The 21,813-nt window shown below is 32.8% G+C and overlaps 2 protein-coding genes and 1 long non-coding RNA gene across 4 annotated transcripts; 1 reads left to right on the forward strand and 2 right to left on the reverse strand.

Annotated features, from left to right (window-relative positions):
• Positions 1–2,701: 2,701 nt before the first annotated feature.
• Positions 2,702–3,705, reverse strand: LOC120192584. The gene is made up of 2 exons (XR_005522785.1): positions 3,345–3,705; positions 2,702–3,278 (listed from the first exon to the last, which is right to left on the reverse strand). It is a non-coding gene; the product is annotated as an uncharacterized LOC120192584 (long non-coding RNA).
• Positions 3,706–7,846: 4,141 nt separating this feature from the next.
• Positions 7,847–8,781, reverse strand: LOC120192391 (TIR-only protein-like). Its single transcript, XM_039195182.1, has 2 exons — positions 8,336–8,781; positions 7,847–8,186 (listed from the first exon to the last, which is right to left on the reverse strand). Exons 1-2 carry the CDS (start codon positions 8,779–8,781, stop codon positions 8,105–8,107), a joined length of 528 nt encoding a protein of 175 aa, XP_039051113.1. The 3' UTR covers positions 7,847–8,104.
• Positions 8,782–16,361: 7,580 nt separating this feature from the next.
• Positions 16,362–21,326, forward strand: LOC120192593 (COP1-interacting protein 7-like). 2 transcript variants are annotated; one of them, XM_039195344.1, is made up of 9 exons: positions 16,362–16,573; positions 16,644–16,820; positions 17,160–17,287; positions 17,445–17,485; positions 17,611–17,663; positions 17,769–17,921; positions 18,301–18,530; positions 18,894–20,629; positions 20,734–21,326. In XM_039195344.1, the coding sequence occupies exons 1-9, from the start codon at positions 16,515–16,517 to the stop codon at positions 20,950–20,952; spliced, it is 2,796 nt and encodes a 931-aa protein (XP_039051275.1). In that variant the 5' UTR covers positions 16,362–16,514; the 3' UTR covers positions 20,953–21,326. The 2 variants fall into 2 exon arrangements, with proteins under 2 accessions (XP_039051275.1, XP_039051284.1); XM_039195353.1 differs by having other exon boundaries at positions 16,363–16,573; positions 17,436–17,485; positions 17,635–17,663.
• Positions 21,327–21,813: the final 487 nt, after the last annotated feature.

Raw genomic sequence — 21,813 nt, forward strand, 5'->3', positions numbered from 1 at the left:
TAAAACATGAATCGCCAAAAATTCAATATAAATCCAAGTACAAAAGTATTAGTCCGTAATATAAACAAGTATATGAGTTTGAATGTCGAAAACATATAAATATAAAATCCCAAAATATAATATAAGTATATATAAAATCAACAAAAAATAACATAAAGTCTGAAAAACGTCCATACAATGACTGAAAGGAAAATGTGCTATTAAATGATCCTCTATGTACCAGCTGAAATCCTAAAACTTGAAAGGATATGAAAAGACGGAAACTAAAAGAGTGAGCCAAAAAATCCATTGTTTCCTCTACAGCAAACAAATATCAGTTTGTGTGTGTATACAACATAACAAATAAAGAGTAAATAGTAACATTAAAATTTATTCATCAGAGTGTAGCATCATTAACATGCAACTATACCTTTCGCCGCGGATAAATAGGATGGGAACGTTACCCTCAAGAAAGGTACCCAAGTCAAAATACATGAATCAAGATGGAGATCTAGCCCTACAAAGAGGATCCCAAACAGAAACAAGACGGAGATATAATCCCATGTAGAAATAAGATGGGATCAAGTCTCATGTAGAATCAGGACGGGGATCAAATCCAATGCAGAATCATAAATGCATCAATATACATATTAAATGTGATGCAACATTATTCATGAATCAAACATGTCACAGATATATATATATATATATATTATATATATATAATATATATATTCAGTTTGCGAGCATGCTTATAGATAACAATACGAAACATAATAGGATAACATATAAAATGTATCAATTAAGTAAAAGGAACACACTTATAATAGCTATTCAAAACTGGCTAAGTCTTACGCTTCCCACAGTCAATAGTAGTAGGTCTTGCAGAATGAGAACCTAAAAACAATACCACTCTCTGAATACATAAACTATATATCTAAACAAAAATAGACTATAAAATCACTAAATAATACTTATGCGTATTTCAAGACAAGTGGGCAGAATCGAACTAAGCGGAATGAGAGTGATCAAGATTTACTGGAGAACTGTCCAGAGACACCAGAGTACCTTCAGAAAACAACACCAAAAAAGGAGTCCTAATTGAATTTTATTTATTTAGGTTAACTATAACAAATATCATTAAAAAAAATTAAAAAAAAAATTGTACTATACTATTAAGTTTTAATTTTGGATTCAATATAAGCATTGACTATTAAATTACTAATGATGTATAATGTAATCATTTTACTATAGAATTTGAGTATGTGTATCAATTTTATCATTACACTTTAATTTATGTATCAATTTGATTTTTATTGATCAAATCACAATTGTTATCGGTCAATCATCGTTCATCATCAATCGTCATTTGGGTTAACATCAATATAAAAATGTTCGGAATCCCTCGTCCAATACCTGAATGACAATTGCGACAGTTAGATTAAAAACCTCGCGTTGTGTTTTGTACATGTGCTGCTTGAATGCCGCTGCTTTTGGTTCGGTATCTGTCATCCCATACCCGAATGACAATTGCGACAGTTAGATTAAAAACCTCGCCTTGTGTTTTGTACATGCGCTGCTTGAATGCCGCTGCTTTTGGTTCGGTATCTGTCATCCAATCCAAGTGCGGTTAAATTTCTCAGTCATCCGCCTACTTACTATTTTTTCTCATGTCATGACTTGTTGGTATTTTAGATAGTTGAACTCCAAATTAATATAAAACATTATTGTTCTATTTCAACTTTAATTTCATTAAAGAGTATGGTGCACTATGAACCAGATGTAACAATTGGGTTAAGTCAAAAATTGAACTGGAAAAGGAATGCTAAGATGTAGCAGACACAACAACAACAAAACCCTATTCCCATATGCAATGGGGTAAGGGGGAGGTGGGGTGGTAGGCTGCCCCCAACGTCAGGTTGAGAGCAGCTTCCGTAGAAGACCTCTGGCAGTAAAAAAATTAAAAATAAAGATAAAATATTTTCCGACAAAATTTGAGGACAGAAACACATTTGGGTCTCGTCTCTCGTTTCACCTTGTACTAAATATCTAATGTCTGAAATAAACATGGCTGCTAATATTCGTCTCGGTCGAGTCACAAAAAACATAAAGGAAAATATTTATTGGCTAACATTATGTGCTAATATTTCACACATGGTAATTGCTCTATTGTCAAACCAAAACCCGCCCTTATTGTCAAACCAACTTTCCAAGTCATAACAACGTTAGATAGACATCTTAGATTAAAAGCGTAATTGAAATTGATTTTTAAATCCGTTGAAATAAAAGCCGTGGAAATATATTTTTATTCCCTGGTAGTTGAGGTAGGGTTCAGTGGACCAAATATTGATTGGGATAGTTTTGATCATAACATTTAAAAATTATTTAATTGACATATTTTATTCGAACAATGATATAATTAACATAAATAAATTTTTATTATTATGGTTTATTTTAAATATCTCATAGTAAGTTTTGACTCAAAACTCATAATTAACCTTGTAGACATCCATTTTCGTCCGAAATTTAAAATTTTATATCTTTTATTTGCATTTTTATTATTACACGTTACTTATTACTTACTACTTATACTAAGTATTTATTATCACATATAGTATTATATACTATTATTATTATTATTCATGTTTAATTATTATCCATGTTATGTATTATTATTATTATTATCACTTATTATTTGTTTAGTATTATATTTATTATTATATATTATAATAATTAGTTATTATTATTAAGAACATTGATACAATTTGTTTGTTTTACAGGCCTAATCTTGTAGTCTGATTACAATTTTTGTTCACCCAAATACAAGTGACTCATTGTAAGGGAGCCCAAAAGGCTCACAAAGAGAAAGAGCTCTAGTGTCCCCAACAGTCGTTGTCTTCGTGGAGTGGTATCAACCAGAGGGGCGCGCGTAACTTACGCACCAGCGATTCGTAATCTCCACGCGCCGACAGCAGCTCAATATTCATTTCGAACCTTCGATGGCAAGAAAATCTCCTCATATAAAGAAAAAAGAAAAAGCACATCAACAACAAATCTCAAAACAGAATTTTTGGGATTGAATATTTCTTTAATTGATTGTAAAAATGAAAGACTTTCATGTATACAATCGGACAAAAAACAATATGGGGGTGGAAGCAAAAACTGAAGAACGAATAGTCATTGTAATTCAAGTACTCAAATACAAAAAAAGACGTTTTTATGTAGATGCTTCCTTTTATGTTTTTTTATTATTTATTTGCATGTTCGAGCAAAACCTGGTAAGGCTTCCGGCGAGTGACCTACAAAAAGAAAAACGTGAGGGAGAATAAAAGCTAATCAAAAAGAAGAAGAGAAAGGAGCCTTACCTTCTCGGTCGGAGCTCCTCGCCGACGATAGGGATCTCCTCTCTTGAATCTGAATAGTGAGGCAAGATTTAAGAATAACGGTAACAACATATTTTAAACTAGATGCGATCTAACGTAATTTATGAAAAATCGAAGACGAGGAGGCCGAGACGAGTCTCCTAGTGAAATTTGGTCACCATCGGGGACTAATGACAGTGGGGAACGGGGGTCGACGGTCGGCTGACGGCAGGCGATGTTTCTCATCTCCTTTTTAGAGAGAAGGAAGATCCTCTCTCTCTAGAGGAAGAACCAAAGATATATAAATGGTAGAAAATGAAAAAAAAGCTAAAAGGGGTATTTAAATTCTTTCAAAAAACGATGTAGGTTTGGGAGGGGAAAAAGCACTAGACCCACCATATCCTCATAATACTCGATCCAAGACTAAGGAAATGGAATCAAAATAAACTCACATTGAAGAAAACATGTTAAAATTGCTATTGTTCAATCATAGCCAAAAGAGCCCCGTATCTTGAAGGTTATGATGTCAATGTTATATGCAGTTACCACATAGGGAGTTCAAGACATACTTCTAAGAATTGTGGGACACTAAATCGCAAGGTCCAAAATTTAGTTGATTCAGGAGCATGAACATTTGAGGAGTAATAAGACCTTCTAATGCATTCATGATGATGCACTTGCATTCTATCTTGTTCGAACTTTTTCTTCTCTTTCTTTTGCCTTAAAATTTGTAAGTTACTTGACATTTAAACACATCGAATAAAATGCTACCTATTGAGGTTACGAGCAATGAGCAAAATTATAATCTTTAATTTCTTTAAATATCAACTAAATTAAAGGCTCTTTTAAGAATTTAGGTTATAGACCTTTGACAAGTAACATGATTACACTCCTCCAAAAAGTAGATCATTTTGATCTTTAACCCAAGATATGATCCCTTGATTTTATATCGAAAACAAAATCACTTGATTGTATTCTCAAGATCACTCTTCCTCAAAAGACTCTAAATTCACACCCTAACCTTCTCAAGCACGAAGGAGGTCTTCTTCCAATACAAGTCATAAGTGAAATATGAATCTTCCCGTAAACAAGTAAGATGAGGCATTCGACGTACACGATATTGTTAGATCATTTAGCCTACAGTTCTATTTAGAATGTTCAATAATGATTCATAATCTACACAGTTGGACTGGAGGAATATATAAATTTAGCTTAGGCCAGTTGCTTGCTCTAAAGATGAAATTTTATGACTTTAAACGACACTCACTCTATAATAGATTCTTCTTAATGAGATTAAGAAACATTGAAATCGAAAACTCAGGGAAATAATGTGATATTAAAGCAAGTTAATTGTAATATTGTTGGGGGGTACTCCACTGAAAGTAGTAAGCTGATCATCTTCGGAGGTAATGTTTGAAGCAGTTGTGGGGGTAATGTCAAAGCATTTTATTACTCATATTTTCTTCATCTCTTTAGTTTTTGTTTTATGAAACCTACTCCAAATCGATGAAAATTCATATAAACTTCAATATTTTAACGTTTCGATCTCCTCCGACGATTGTCTAATGAGACCATTTCAATGTATGTTGTTAATCTTCTTGAAAGAATGATTCTGTTCATTTATATTTTTTTTAACAAACACCACAAACCTCTCAAATATGAGAAAACCCTCAAATTAGAGCATTAGAATGCCGAATCTTTAGATGGATCATCATCGATTTTTAGTGGATTTCTTAAAAAGATTGATTCAAGGAGAAGACAAAAGAGTGAAATGAAAACGTTTAGGTACTGATCATGTCTCGAATGATGACCAATGACAAGTTTTGATTGACCTACAATGTTGACAATTAATTGATAATAAATAAGTTGATACACAAACTAAAATTCAATGTTTAAAATTAAAGTATTTTAAAATTTTGTGATACAATCTATACACAAACTAAAATTTTATGCAAATATATATCAACATCAAACTATCACATCACCATATTAATAATAATTTAACAATTTAGTGCTTATATTAAGGTCTTGTTTGGCATGACTTTTTAGAAGATTTTTAGGTAAAAAGTTCATTTCGACCGCAAGTTCAATATCAAATGAGTAAAAATGAGAAAAAACACGATAGAAATGGTGGTTTTAAACCAACTCCAAGAACTAGGATTTCTAGTTTTTCAGTTTCAACTTTGTGTCTAGAAGTAAATTATAATTTTACTCTTAGTAATGCATGAGCTCCACTAAATTATGTATTTACATTTTATTTTAATAATTTAATACTAATATTCTTAAAAAATAATTTATTTTATTTATTAATGTTTTTTGTAATATTCTTTTTGTCAAAACAAATATTTAAAATATTATTTCATAATAATTTTATGTCCACATGTTAAAAAGTATTAATAATATATTTTTCTTAATAAAATATTTCATATATAAAAATGTTATTTAATGAATTATCTTAATTTTTTATATTTTTATTATTGTTTAAGTTGGTATATTTTATATATCATAGTATCAATAAGTGTAAATATAATTTAAATGCTATATTTTTAATTTAATTACAACATAATGTCTATCATTGACATTTTATTTTTTCTAACTCACTTTTTAATAACAATCTCAAACAAATAAATTTTAAACTATACTTTTGTGTCATACTTTTAAAAGTTACTTTTTAAAATTTACGATATAGATAATATATCATCTAAAATTAGATGATATAGATAGTACACTTAATCATGAAAAGAAAATATTAAACTATGCTAGATTACATAAAGTGATAGCAGATGTTCAGAACATACATCTTGCAAGCATGAGGAGCAACGGATGGCGTTAATCTGATTGATTAAAAATCCTGGGATTGGAGAGGAGAGGGCATTAAGGCTGACAATAGCACAAGTATTGAGAGAGTATCAAATATCCCTTCATACAGCAGTGATAAGAGCTGTGGATTCGCTTCGGCTCCACAACCCTATTGCCCCACTCCATATTTGTACCCTTCTTTGGATCGTATTTTGCTCCTCTTTTACAGGTCGAAAGTCGCATCCAATGAGAAGAGGAGCAAAACATTCACATGTAAAATCAAAACAAAGAGACTGACCTTCCTAAGCCACCAAATGCTAAAATGAAATCGATATTCGTCTGGAGTCACACTTCGATCATATCAGTTTCTAATAACCGAAATAAATAGGAAAAGGTAATGGTTCAAGTCTTGCAGTTACAATTCCACCTGCGAGGTCTAACTGCAATCCAAAATAAAATGCTCACACCCTAGCATTCCCAATATAGAGTCTAATTCCAAGAATTCCAGGGTTGTGAGCATTTAATGTCAAATAATTAAAAAGTTATATTTAAACAGATAATGCTTCCTATTTATTTCAGAATAATTAAAAAAAATAATCACTAACATCTTCAACCCTCAAAGTTAATGAATTTTTAATATTCTAAAATGATTTTATTTAGTCATTGATAGTGTACAATTCTATAAATAAATTATTCAAACTCAAGATCTAAAAGAAAAATAATTCACTATTAATCACTTAGATCATTCAATAAATTTTTTCAGACTCAATGCTAATAGATATTGTCCGACTAACATTGATATATTTTTAAATAAATCGTTAAACTAAACCATGTATAAAATATTAATTAGTCCCTCCTAAAACACCAAGTACATTAGAAGATGAAAACCTCTCATAAACATTAAAATAAACCAAGAATCGATCAATTAGCGATAAGAACTCGAGATTAGCAATTGCATGTCGCTAGGAGACAGCCTCCACTCTGAAGATCAAATCATTAAAAAAGAGCTAACCCTAAGAATAAGAAAGAAACTACTTGTAATGATGTTTATCAAAAGAAAAGGTATTTGTAATGAAATTTAAAAGACAATTATTTTATTAAATTTAAAGCGTGATACAATAGGGGGAAAATCACTTTTAAAGAAAAACAACAGAAAAAAAAATCAATTTAATATATTGTATGTTCTTACATATACAAAACAATATATATATTATTTAAATAGTTCAATACAATGGACTGAATAGTTTACTAGTTAAGTTAACGTACACTTATCTAGCAACCAATTATTTATATCATATGCTTACGTCTATCCAACGTGGCAATTTTATATCTCAAAGTTCATACAAATCAGATTGGGATAGTTTCCATCGTATGAAATATTTTCAAGCTAAAATCATGCTTCTACTTCTATTTTGGCTGTTTTTTTTATAGAAGATTTTAGCTGAATTTATGAAAATATAAATATATGTTATATATTACTTGACCATATAGTTAATTTAAGAAATTTCGTTTCTCCTTTCCGTAAAATCTATCTTCTTTTAATATATCATCAAGTTTTGAAGAAAGATAAAGCATACCTCCAACGGCGAACATATATATCAGATACACAAAAGAAAGCGAATTTACTGAATCTTCAACTTATTACAAAAGAATATTTATCCTGTCGACCTAATAATGTGTAATATGTTACAACATGTTCTGCACTTATTGTGATCAATGTAGGGGATCTAAAGAAAAAAGAGGAATAATTTTACAAAATCTTGCAACTTATTTGGAGATCTCCCTGCCAGTGTTTAGGAAGTAAATTTCCGGTTTCAGTTTTTCCTATATATACCAAAAAAATGATTGAATTGATGAATATACTAATAAAAAAACTTGGGGTTAAAGGCAAAAACATAGAATGCCTTAGTGAATAAAGAATGTTCATTTTCATTCACGACGCTCTGCACAATATATGTACTTGTCTAGCTTGATTTTCCAGCTTCCAGCTCCTCCAAATTCTTAATGACAGCATCGGTTGCAGTATTCAAGAAATGCGACCAGTCCCTACATACCAAAAATGGAAGAAAAAAAAGAGGGAAAAAAACAAAATGTGAATCTTTAGTCGATCATTATATCAATTATAGCAAAAAGACAAAGAAATGGAAGTTCATACATACCCTGTTAAAGTGTCAAATGTTAGTCCAACTGTGTACTTTGCCTCCTCGAGAGCCAAGCTAAACCTTTGCAGCTGCTCGGCCGAACTCGTCCCATAATCCATAACTCGAAGCTGTGATGGTTTAACATCACAAAATATGGGTATAACCCTCTTCTTAGTCTCCATGAGAAGAGCAAGCTCATGGAGGCAAAAGTATGAATCGCAATAATTGGGCGAAAAGACGGCGAAACCGATTTTACAATTGCGAATGGCGGGATTGATTTCGTCGAATAGTCTGTCACCGGGCTTCATGTTTCGGCTATCCAGGAAGGGCCTTAACCCCATCCTGAATAAATGGTCATGGAGCAACCCCGCTATGTTTTTCTTCGTATCAATTCCTCGGTGGTTAATAAAGATATCACAGGGGGTTGCATGGATTGGGATTTTGGGTAGAAGGATTTTACGGTACAAGTTCTTGGCAGATGAAGCTCCACGTAGCTGCATGGCTCCTTGGAGACGCTAAAATGAAAGCACAAAGAGAAATGTACAATAAATATTTATTCAAAGCTATACAAATTGAATACAATTGTTTGTTTGGAAGTTGTATGGGAGAGAACTTGAGCGGGACAAAGACGCTGAGAGGTCATGTATTTATAGGGTGTTGGGATTGGATTTGTTTAATGACTGGAATTTGATTATTCTTCGGTTTATGTTTGACATCATGCACAAAGAGGGAAAACTAAAGCCTTGCATCGCTTGACCCCTCAACGCTTTTCTTCTGCTTTGAATAACCCTTCAACCACTTTTATATAATAATATTCAACTCTTGTCTAGGGATTTTTCCCCCTTTTCGTGTTATTTCTTATGTATTATATAATTAGGCCAAAAATATTAAGAGTGACCTTTTTCGCATCTTGATGTGGTCCATTAAATAAAATTAGACATATACAAAATATGATTAACAATGCATCTCGCTACATGTCACACGAGAATGTTATCTAAAACTCTCGTTCATAAGTTGTACAAGATTGACATGTAAGCTCTCGAACGTTGTCTAGCAGATTATGCAATGAAGGGATCTAGAAATCGACAAGATCAAGAGATTATACACTGAAATCAGCTCAAGAAAATCAAAGGGCAGGTGTGTGAAAACAATAAGGTTTCTATTATTCTTTGAATTTGCATGTATTAAAGCAATTTATTGGGATTTCTGAGTAATTTCACATTTTTATTAAAAAAAAAACTAAAATGGGGGGCGGGGGTGTTTGAGTTTCTAGTGCATCTATTTCAACCAGCCGGCGGCCACCATTGCCATTTTGCAAAGATATTATTAATCTGTAAGTTTAAAATAAGAATGATTTACATAATTTTCACGTGAAACAATAATAACTCCTATATCTATAAATGAATTGATAAATGCATTATTACATTAGAGAGATTTACTTAAGATTTTACATGGGGAAGATGAATTTATAAATTTTGAATAAATTTATAAAATTTTAAGAGTAAAAATACATCATCAAAAAAATTTACAAAATATAAATTATATCCAAATCTTATTTTTTAAAAAAAAACAACTATCTCTACTAACCCTTTATCCATTCCCATATATATATATATATATATATATATCCTTTATTCATTATGTGTCATCGCATATATATATACACTACACATGATCTTGTAATCTTTAAATTACAGTTAACTAATAATTTCGTTATTTGCAATTTCGAACAAATATGTCGCAATCGACCCTTACGGGGAAAAGCCGACTTGTTACGATGATAATTTTTCTTTTTTAAAGATTTTGATAAAAAGAAGGGAGTTGCTCCCAATTATTTTTAAGGTGCAATTAAAACATCTAAAATCAAATAATTTTAATAAAACATTTAATTTTATAAAAAAATATCAGGCTCTAGTCTACGAAATCAAAAATCAGGTACGGTAATTAATTACGTGTGGGGAATGATTAGCACCCTCACATCACCCAAAATTTGGTACTTAATCGATTACCCTATATGTTAAAATTACAAATTTTGAGTTCAAGGTTTGTTTAATTGAAAAGGTAAAGTATATAAACAGTCCCCAAACTTTTAAAATGTTTGTATTTTAGTCACCTAACTTTTAAAACTTGCAATACAGTCATTAAACTTTTAATCTGTTTTCAGCTAGGTCTTTCATGGATTACCATGTCCCTAAAGCATGTAGTTGGTTTGGAATAAGTTGTGCTCGTTGCGAGATGTGGTTGCTCAATTTGTGGGCCACAGCACGAATTGTTGGAGGTAATCGGGGAAGTATCAGGTTAAGGGAATATGGAAAACTGTTAGGAGAAGGCGCAAGAAGGTGAAATAGGTGAGTTATTTTTTGTTTCCATCTTCAAATTCCGAGAAATGCTATCATTACATGGCTTGAGTTGATGTATACATGGGCGGAGTCACTATACATAGAGGAGTGTCATTTGACACCTCAAAAATTTATAAAAAAAATATTTTATATAATATATATAATATAAAACAACAAAATTTACACCACTATTAAAAAGTATTGACCCCTTAAAATGAAAGTAATCTTAATTTTATTTGAAAATATTTTTAATAATAATAAATTTAAATTTTCATTTCAACGATATCCTCCTAAAAATTTAGCCGGGTCTTACGTTTCTGTCTATATACAGAGAATTTTTTCGCAGGAATTTATTTGCAGGGATTACTTCCCATTACAGACACGCATATGATATAATGACTACATATGAATACTGTTCAACTATGTATTTTTGTATTTATTTATACATGCATTGCATTTTATCTATATTTTAATTTTCTGACTATCGGAGGTCTTCCACGGAAGCTACTCTCAACCTGGCGTTGGGGGCAACATACTACCCTACCTCCCCCTTATCCCATTGCATATGAGAATTGGGTTTTGTTGTATTAATAATAATATATTCACTAATATTGTATAAAGTTATTTATTAAAGAAAATAAAATTATAGAAGTATCACTACTTAAAATGTAAAATTATTTTACAAAACTAATTATATGATAAAAATTCAGTAAAAATATAATTTAAAAATTGAATAATTGATGACCAAAATAAGTTCAAAAAATAAATAATGGAAGATGTGCAAATTTATATTGATGTAAGTATGTTTATTTCTACATGGCATGATAATGGTAGATGTACATACTGATACAGTGTAAATTTGGTACCTAGAAATAAATACACACTTACACTGATATAAGTGTGTGTTCTCTCACTATTTTGATGCTTAAAAATAAACATATATTTATATTGGTATAAGTATGTACATATAGATTAATGAATTGTAATACAAATAAAAACATAAGAGAATATTAAAATAATATTTTTATAGGAAAATATCATTAATAAATAAAGTATATTATAAACGAGATAATAAAAGAATTTATTCATGAACAAAAATGAACCAAACACACATCTGTTCATGTCCGTTCATTTATTAAATAAACATATTATTTTTACTTATACTTGTTTGTTTAGCTTAATAAACAAACACAAACAAATGTTATACGAACGCTTCATGAACAATTCATCAAATGTTATGCTCATATGCAATCTTATTTTAGCCATATTATGTATTAATTTATTAAGTATTAATATTATGCATACATTTATATAATTTTATTTAGATATTTTAATTTTAAAATTATGACACTGTAATTTAAAATTCTTGGCTTCGCCAATGGATGGATAGGCTGTCAACTAGGGATAGATTGTTGTGGTAGGGATGAAAGTTGGGAGAAGCTGTTGCTTCTGTGTTGATGGTATGTAATTGAGAGATTACATGGTTTTTGGGTGTGATTACTCGAAGGAAGTATGGAGGGTGTTATGACTTTGTGTCAAGTTTCGAGGGAGTTGGTACCTGGAGAATGTCCACAAAATCCATTAAGATAGGATTAAACTTACGCATCCAATCGATCCCAAGAACCATACCATTGCCACCTAATTGTAGGATACTAAAATCATGACAAAAAGTATTTCCCTGCATTGTCCAAGTAACCTAATTTGATTTTGCTGAGCTAAATACTTTTCCACCATTTGCAACAGTAATTGTTAGGGGATGTGTGGAGACAAGTTTTATCCCTTCTTTAGCCCACCTTGGAGTAAGGAAACTATGTGTGCTGCCATTGTCGATTAGAACATTCAGTGGTTTGCCATTAATGAAACTTTGAATTTGAATTGTTGTATAGCCGACATTCCCAGTAATAGCATTAACTAAGATTTTTTAAAGGCTCCTCCTCTGCACTCGGTTGTTCAATTGAATTCTCATGGAATGTGTCCCCGGAATCCACATTATCCTCATCCTCCATTGAATTAAGCTGACGAGCTTTGCATTGATGCCATGGAGAATATTTATCTCCGCATTTAAAACATAGGTTGTTGAGTCTTCGGTGCTCCAAAAGTGTGTTTTTGTTTTGAATTGGAACTGAAATTTCCTGTAGAATAGCATTCTGGAGTGATCTGGAAAAACTGTTTGGGTTGGGAAGTGTGGGTTTCGAAAGGGTGTTCGTTGCCTTTTTGCTTCAAATTCGATCGATATCTCATAGAGTTTGACTTGACTACAAGCTTCAGCTAAAGACCTTGGGTTTAATGCTTTAACCCGATGTTCAAGCTCATCTTTCAATCTACTTATAAAAATGAAAACAAAAAACTTTTTCCCCCAAAGTAGGGTTTTGCAACAACATGTGGGGTTTTATGTCTTCAAATTTTCCCTGGTATTCCTCCACCATAACAGTTTGCATTAGCTTACTAAATTCTTCGATAATGTCTGACTATGTTCGATCAGTAAATCGATGGCATAGGTCAGCTTCAAATTCATGCCATTGGACTCAATGTTTCTGCATAATGTATCCATCGAATTATGTCTCGGCCTTTACCCACTAGATGCATTGCAGCAAATTCCACCCGCTGGTTATTAGGTACCCCAAAAAAATGAAAAAAATTGTAGCATTTTTGTATCCATCCCTTTGGGTTTGTCCCATCAAAAACTTGTAACTCAACTCTAGGTCTAGGAAATATAGACCCATAACTCCCAAAAGACCAACTTTGCTCCATTTTCTCTTCTGCCAACTCTTCTTGATTGGTTCTAATTCTACTACTACCACCTTTTTTGTTGATTTACTTGAAAATTAGATGGTTTAATTTTGAGAATACCTGTTTCTTCGAGGTTATAAGAAATCATGGATTTGTCATTGATAATTGTCACTGCCATTGGTCTTTTTCCATTTGTTTTTGTAGGAGTCTCACTATCTGATGGTTTCTGCTCATCTGTTCGCCCCATTAAAATTCGTAAAATCTACTCAACATATTCTTGGTTAGTCGTCATTCTTTTCTCCAGGCTAACCAGGCGGTCGTTCTCCTTTTCCCACCATTTTATAGGTTAGGATTCATCAGCTGCCTCCAACTGTAACAGAAGTATAGAGGGTGTTATGAACCTGTGTCAAGTTTCGAGGGAGTTAGTATCTGGAAGCATGAGGTCTCTTGGGCTATTGCAAATCTCAAAGACAAAACGTTCGTTTCTATTCTTTTGAGAAAAAATATAAGGGTTTAGGGGGGAGCTCATAGGAGTGTTGTTGAACTGATTGGGGTGATTAAGGAGGAGGTCCAAATACGATTGACGAGCATTGCTATTCGCCAGGGAGGGATAAATGACAGTTTGTGTATAGCTTGAGACATTGCTAGATAGTTTTTTGTCCTGCTTTGTTATTTGTTGTATATTTTGATTGTGTTCTACAAAGTCTTTGCTGATTGTTTGAAGCAGACTCTGCTTTCTTTTTTTGGTAATGAAATTTTAGCAATTATAAAAAAAAATCGATTATGTTAATAATAAATTTTATAAAATGTTTGGTTTTGGTTTTGGTTTCATTTAAGTCGATCACGGTTAAAAAATTAATAGAATTATTAAAGTGTCACCATAAAATAATATTACATCATCATTAAAAATATAAAAAAATGTCACATTAGCAATTCTATTAGTTTTTTAACAGTAAGTAATCAAAATGTAACGTTAAATATAATATTAAAAAAATAGTTGAATAACCAAAACAGAACAAATATGATAGTTGATGTACTAAACATGTAATTTACCCATTAAATTTTTATGCGATATACTTAATATATTATATAAAAATAAGATAATAGAATATATTATAGAAAAGAAAGAAATAGGTACAAGGCCTTGCCAACACTGATTTTCATGGCGGGACAAACATTTTAAAAAAACTTTGATGGTGAAATTGTAAGATATTTTGTGTAGAAGAAGATCATTAAAGGTTGGAAGATGGCAAGGGGAAATTAGATAAGGTTTGATTGGGGGGTCTGAACCCCATAAGAGAATGATACCATAGAGGGAGTGGGTCATAAATCTTAATTAATAGGAAAATGTTGCATGTTCCAGCTCAGATTTGATACGGAGCTGTCTCCAACAAATTCTACCTACTCATGGTAGATCTAAGATAAAAAAATTATCAAATTACTTTATTAAAGTTAAAGATAAAAAATATTATAATTTTAACATTCAAATTTTAATTATTCATACTTTTAAAATTTAATTTTGATTCCTAAGATTTTGACCTGACTAATCTAGACCAACTGTGTCGCACACTATATATAATGGGTGAGTTTCTCAGCGGGAATTTTTACGTATATAAATTCAAACACAAGGTTTGCTTAAGCGATATCAAATGCTTATCATTTGAACCAACCCATTAATCTGAACCATTGATTTGAGTTAACTCAAACTCAAATATTTTAAACAATTTAACTCTAATGATTCAAAAATAAAAATATTCAAGTTGAAGCAAATTCAAACATCCTTGCAAGTGAGGGTTCTTTATGGGTTGCCTGTGTAAAGGCTTATGTTCTTAAGGGTAAAGAGTTATGGCAAATGGAAGCTGGTCCTAGTCTGAGTTGGAGTTTTAGAAAAATCCTTAAGCTTCGAACAGAAGCTCATCCTATTCTCCAGAATGGAGCTCTCTTGGAAAGGCAAATGGAAAGAAATTAGAATGAAGGAGGATAAAGTCTCTTGGCACTCTTTAATTTGGTTCCCTCAAAACATCCCCAAGCTTAGTTTGATTGCATGGATGGATGTGATTGATAGGCTGCCTACATGTGATCGCCTTCAACGGATGGGAATTGTTTCTATTGGAAGCTGTGTTTTATGTAATGATACTTTAGAAAATCGAAACCATCTGTTCTTTGAATGCCCGATTACCACTCACCTACGAGTACAAACTCTTCTTCTGAATGGGATTAACAAGACTATTTCTTCTTGGGAAGACATGATCTCTTGGGCGAGCAACACTTGGAAAGGAAAATCTTTATTAATCACTATCCTCAAACTTGCTTGGAGCGCAACCATCTACGTTTGTGGGAGGAGCGGAACCGAAGGATTTTCAAAGGTTGCTCTCGAAACACTGATGAATTACTTAGCAGTATTAAAGACTATGTAGGAATTAAACTTAGGGGAAAAAATATTAATAGGCTTGACTATGTTAACTCCAATCTTTGCATTGCTTGGGATATTGATTAATACCGATCTTTATTTTGCATTTGTTTGTATATTCTTCATGTTTTCTGGGATCGGTGATTCTTGTAACTAACGTTGTTTCTTGGGTAATAAAAAATTGAATTATCCAAAAAAAATATGAGAAATGACAGAAATAAAAATGTATAGTAATTATCAAATTCTAGCATTAAGGATTTTTTGATACCATTTATAGTGTTGTAGTAATAGTGGATATGTGTGATAATTTAACCCTCGAGTGATTTTCGTGTACTTGAAACAAAATTTCGTCGTGGATATTTAGGTTATCTGATATTGTTGATTGTGCAATAATAGAACTAAAAAAGTTTGTAGTAATTTTTAGGGACTAGAAAAAAATATAGATGAATTATTTGTGGGCCTTTCACGTTCCAATCAATATTTGCATGTGCAAAGCCTCATAATTTTCGGTTGGCTTTCGATCCACCTGTCTCTCTCTCTCTGCTTGCTCTTTCGTTCACGTTCATGTACAGTTGGTCATCTTTTTCAAACAAAATCTACATCTTCGAGATTGTGACCAGCACTTCCATTAACTCTTCACTTTAAGCTTTAAGCTTTGCCCAACACTTTCCCAATAAACACCAAAACCAAACCCAAAGCTTGGACTTTACTTCAAGAATATCATTACTATGCTTTTTGTTTGAGTTCTCATTCAATGGACTCAACTACTGTTCTTGATCGTGCTTTATTTCAACTCACTCCAACTCGAACTAGGTAAGCTACGATTTTATACTTGCACTTTCTTATAATGAAATGACTGAACTGAACTTTTTTTTTTTTGAAGATTTGATCTGGTACTCTTCTACAAAGGGAAAAATGAGAAATTGGCTTCTGGGCTTTTTGAGCCCTTCATTTGTCATCTCAAATTTGCAAGAGATCAGATTTCAAAAGGTGGGTATTCCATTACTTTGCAGCCACCTGCTCCTGGCACTCCCTGGTTCACCAAAGCTACTTTTGAGAGGTAATTTGATACCGATTCATTTGAATTGGAATTTAATTTGAAATGAGTTTCATAGTTTATTAATCTGATTTCTCTGTATGTCCCATATTTCTTATCTGTGCATTTATTCTTGGATCTCTTTCTATGAACAAAATCAATTTTGATGCTAAGTTTTCTACAAAACTCAAGTGTTGGTTAATCATATGGGAATTCAAGCATTTAGTCCTTGCATTTCTTGGATTCTGATAATTCTTCCCAGCAGAGCAATCTGATGGTGGATTCTAAACTAAGGGTGTGCAAGCTTTAAAAGGGAGCAGTGAAAAGCAGTTTTACTAAATTTATTTTTTGTTTATTTTGCAGATTTGTGCGCTTTGTTAGCACACCAGCAGTTCTTGAAAGGTTTGTCACCATAGAAACAGAAATCTTGCAAATTGAGAGATCTATTCAAGCTAATGAATTAGCTAATGCCAATGGAAAGCAGGAGGAAGGTATGCTCAATGACTTCCTTTTTTGCTACCAAAAGTTTTTATTTTGCTCAAATCTCTTTGTTGGTTCAAAATAAAAAATGCATTACAAACTAACAGTTTAGTTTCAAAGATCTGTAATGTATCTCCTAATTGATTTTTTCTCTCTCATATGGCTCAGATGCAAATGGTCATACAAAGAAATCAACCGATTTAACAAAGGTATTCCTTTACTTTTTTTTTTTGAATAATTTATAGACTAAATGCCATCTTTTTTTCCTTAGAAATTCACATCTTCTGTTTTTTCAAGTGTTTTATAGTGTTCTTTTATGTTCGTTTGTCACCAGGTGAAGGGTGAACTCAAGATAAAAGATGAGATTAAACAGGAAGAGAACTCCAAGTAACTTATTTTATCCATAAATGGCCTCACTTTGGTCATACTAATTCATACTCCTAGTTCATTGGATGCCCTTCATTTGATTCATTCGGTCATTTTTGTGAGTAGGGTTCAACTTCAACGGCTACTGGAAACTCGAAAAGCCTTGCTATGGAAAGAACAAGCAATGACTTATGCTCGTGGGATGGTTGTTGGGTTTGCAATGGAAAATATGGAACATCTCATCTCGTTTGCAGATGCATTTGGAGCATCCAGGTTAAGGTATGAAACATTAACTACAAGTATTATGGGATAGTTTTTTTATTTTTGAAGCATAAACAAAATACAACAACGGGTAAACAAGAAAGTGTTTGAAATTCATTAAATCTAATGATAGTATTTGAATAGAACCCTACTTTAATAGTTCACTTCATATTCTTCTACTTTTACCACTGACTATGAATTGAAGTTACATCTTTATCTGTTCATGATGACTACTTTTTGTGTACCTGAAGGCAGAAAGTTTCTTTGAAGTAGCTTCAGATGCACTAAAATTGTTTTAGCTATCATAAATTAGTTCCGCATAAGCCCATAAGTTTGTCCCTTTTCCCTGACATTCAGCCTACTTAGGGTCTTATAATTAAGCATTGATTATTTTTAGGGAAGCATGCATTAATTTCAAGGAATTATGCAAGAAAAAGCATGCGGACCTTCTTTGGATGGAAGAATTAGCTGCAGTTGAGGCATGCTCACCATCCGAACTGCCACTGTTGGGAACATCTGGCATTGTGCTTGCAAATGGAATTAGCAGCTCTAATGATCTCACTTCAAATGAATCTTCAGCAGGATCAACATCAGACACATGTGCAGGAGCTGTGGATTCCAAGAAAGGTATCTCAGAGGCTTATAGCTTTTCCTTGCCTTTTCATTACAGCTTCTCAACAATCATACTTAAAGAATACATCTCATTATCGTTATCATTACCGTTCCTGTTGAATCACCTGCTCATGTCTGTGTAAATGCAAAACATTTACTTGATTGCCACTTTGGATATAGTCTTACTTCTTGCTTGACATATTGGATAGGCATCCATAAGTCCTCTCAAACTTTACAGAATGTAAAATATACTTTTGGATTAGAATCCATGCTTCTTGGAACATGCTAGGATGGCAAGCGTATCCTTTTTTTGGCACTAAATATGAAATTTGTTTATATTCAAATAGATAATATTTGGTTCCTCTGGTGTACATTCAGATGAGAATTTGCCTGCATCAGTTCGGACACCATCATCAACTACCTCAAAAACTCAAGTTCCAATGCAATGGCTAAATCAGATGCCTCAGCATATGTATAATTTTCAAGGCCAGCTACCTCAGTATCAAGGATATCCCTTCCATCCTATGCAGCCTGTGCCACTTCCATATTCAATGAATATGCAGTGGCCTCCTAATTTGAATCAGAAATCAACTTCTAAGCTAAAGAAGAGATTGTCGAATGGGAAAAAACTTGATTATTCAGGAGAGGAAAGGGAAACCGAGTCCAGTGGCTCCGACTCTGGAAGTGAGCCTGATTCAGATGTGCAACAGGAAGATAGAAAGCATTCATCGCCAGATCCTCCATTTAGGAAGAAAAACCGTAAGAAGTCGTCTGGAACAGTTGTCATTCGTAATATTAACTACATCACTCCGAAGAGGAGGAGCGGAGAGAAAAATCAAGCTTCAGATGGATCTTATTCTGCTGAGGATGATCTGATTGATGCAGATTCCTTAAAACAGAAAGTGGATGATGCAGTCAAGTCACTGAAGGAATCAGGCAAGTCAAATTCAAGTAACAGAAAAAGAAAAGGTGCAGACAAGAACCACCATATTACGGAAAAATCATCCGATGCTTCTTATGAGAGAGATTCTGATGACCTCGACGCAAACACATCAGAGGTAGGAAAAAGAAATGGAAACTGGGATGCTCTCCAAAACCTTCTAATGAGGGGTGAAGAAAATCCAAGTGTGAATGAAGTAGAATGGAAGCAAGCTGAGGACGTTCAGGAACATTTCATGGCTAGAAACTTTGATGGTGAAATTTCTGCAACTACTCTGAACTTAGAATCACATAAAGTTCCAATTAAGCGGGCAGGTTTGGTTGATTCTTTTGTCGTGACTCAGAGGGATGAGACTAATGAAACTACGGTGAAGTTGGATGATTTTGTTAATGGAGAGAATTACCGTCCTCTCATGAAAAAAGGGGACAGTGTTGATGTACATTTGTTACCTCCAGAGAGATCGGTTGAATTGGGAAAGAAGCTTGGTGATCCCATATCTGCCTCTGCAAATGAGTCAGCAATAATCAGGTGTGGAAAGGAAGAAGATTGGTTTGTTGGAAATCACCCCATAAAGTCCGAAAACCAGCATTCATCCAATAATCAGATGTTTTTTAATGGTGATCGTGTTTTATCAGTTGAGAGTGATCCTTTATATTCTCAGAAGAGTAGGAAAGATGTTCTTGTTGATGATTCTTTCATGGTGGCAGCTCGGCCTGCAGGTGATGACCAGGATGATTCCCAATGGAAAACAGATATAAGTATGGTTGCAGATCTAACTTCACCTAGCAAACCAGATGGAACAAAAGATGTTTCACAAGATGAGCATAAGATACGTAATGCCGAGCCAATTGATCTTTGCATGGTGCTTGAACGACACCCTGGATATGAATCCTCCAGAGACTCCTGGACAATGGATTATCAAATTGATTTATCATTTACTGAAACAAATAGAAGTGCAGCTAGCAAATGTGATGATGACGAGAAAGTTTCTTCAGATCATAAGATCACCATTGCCAAGCATAATGAAGTCCAAGGAATGAAAAATCCGGCCAAGGAAGCCAGGTCTAGAGTTTTAAATGGACCCACAGGGAGAAGCAAAGCTGAAATTGTGTCCAAGAGTAAGAAACCATCTCTTGTTAGTAGGCCCATTACTCAAAAGAGCAAGTTGGAGAAGGTAATGGTTAATGTCTTCCAAGTAGCAACCGATCGATATGTTTTAATATAAACCCTTTCCCTTTAATTCTTTATAGCTTCTAATGTTGATATGCTTATCACCAGGAAGAAGAGATGCGGAAGAAGATGGAAGAACTACGGATTGAACGGCAGAAAAGAATTGCGGAGAGAACTGCCGCTGCTGGGTATGCTTCATCTGTATCCAAGAAATCACCATTAGAAAGTAAGGGAGCAAAAGGTTCCATAAAGAGTGACAAGAACAAAAATGTATCTACTGCTCAAGCAACCAACAGGGTGGATTCTGTCAAACTCAGAGCAACTTAGAAAGAAGCCTGAAAAGATTTTATGAATGGTTGGGATATGATTTCCGACCCTTCACATTTTGAGGAGGATCGGATTAAAGCCTGAAATCTCTCGAGCCTCCTACCTGTTGAATTTGCTTGGAACATGCACCGCTGATCATATAATCCAGAAGTTGAATCCTCATGCACGTTACTCTATACATTGTCAATATTCACTTGCAATTCATTCCATCATTGTTTGTTTCAATAAGTTATAAAATACTAAATAAACTCAGTGACATGTATTTATTTGCACTCCCATATGTTTTTCTACTGTGAATGTCGGTCACTAAAACAAAGTTTCTTTTGTTTGTAATTTGTATTTTTTAAATAGGTAATTGTATATTTTTAGAGTTCTATTGTGCTACATGGATTTATTATAATAATAATATTTTTTTTATAAATGACTAACATTATAGTTGACTTAACATCATTTTAGTTTGCTTAATAAAATTTGATAAAAAAAATTGAATTATGATCATTTTTATAACCATGTGGGTAAAAATAAATCATTTTAATTTGAAATTATTAGTAAAGCGAAATGTGTGAGCTGTAGTCCGCACTCCGCATTTAATGCAAATGTTATGCGTAAATAATGACATTTTGCCTCCAATAGTGTAATCGATTTTGGTTCCTTGAAGAATACTAAAATTTTAAATTAAATATGATGATAAAAATACATTATCTCCCAAAAATTTATATAATTTAGTTTTGATCTCTTCTTAAAGAAATTTGTAGATTAATTTTAAAAAAAATATTTTATTTTAATTTTTTTTCTTTCCTACCACATACACTAATAAAATGAAACATGGATTTTTCATTTTCTTTTTACTATATTAAACAA

Source organism: Hibiscus syriacus, unplaced genomic scaffold (genome assembly GCF_006381635.1).
Source record: "Hibiscus syriacus cultivar Baekdansim isolate YM2019G1 unplaced genomic scaffold, ASM638163v2 tig00004205_pilon, whole genome shotgun sequence".
NCBI lineage: Eukaryota > Viridiplantae > Streptophyta > Magnoliopsida > Malvales > Malvaceae > Hibiscus > Hibiscus syriacus.

Coding starts and splice junctions, on each gene's coding strand:
- LOC120192391 (XM_039195182.1), bottom strand. CDS start 8,781: ATGCAGCTACGTGGAGCTTCATCTGCCAAGAACTTGTACCGTAAAATC. Junction 8,187..8,335: donor TTGGCTCTCGAGGAGGCAAA/GTACACAGTTGG, acceptor TTTGGTATGTAG/GGACTGGTCGCATTTCTTGA.
- LOC120192593 (XM_039195344.1), top strand. CDS start 16,515: ATGGACTCAACTACTGTTCTTGATCGTGCTTTATTTCAACTCACTCCA. Junction 18,531..18,893: donor AGCTGTGGATTCCAAGAAAG/GTATCTCAGAGG, acceptor GTGTACATTCAG/ATGAGAATTTGCCTGCATCA. Junction 20,630..20,733: donor AAAAGAGCAAGTTGGAGAAG/GTAATGGTTAAT, acceptor GCTTATCACCAG/GAAGAAGAGATGCGGAAGAA.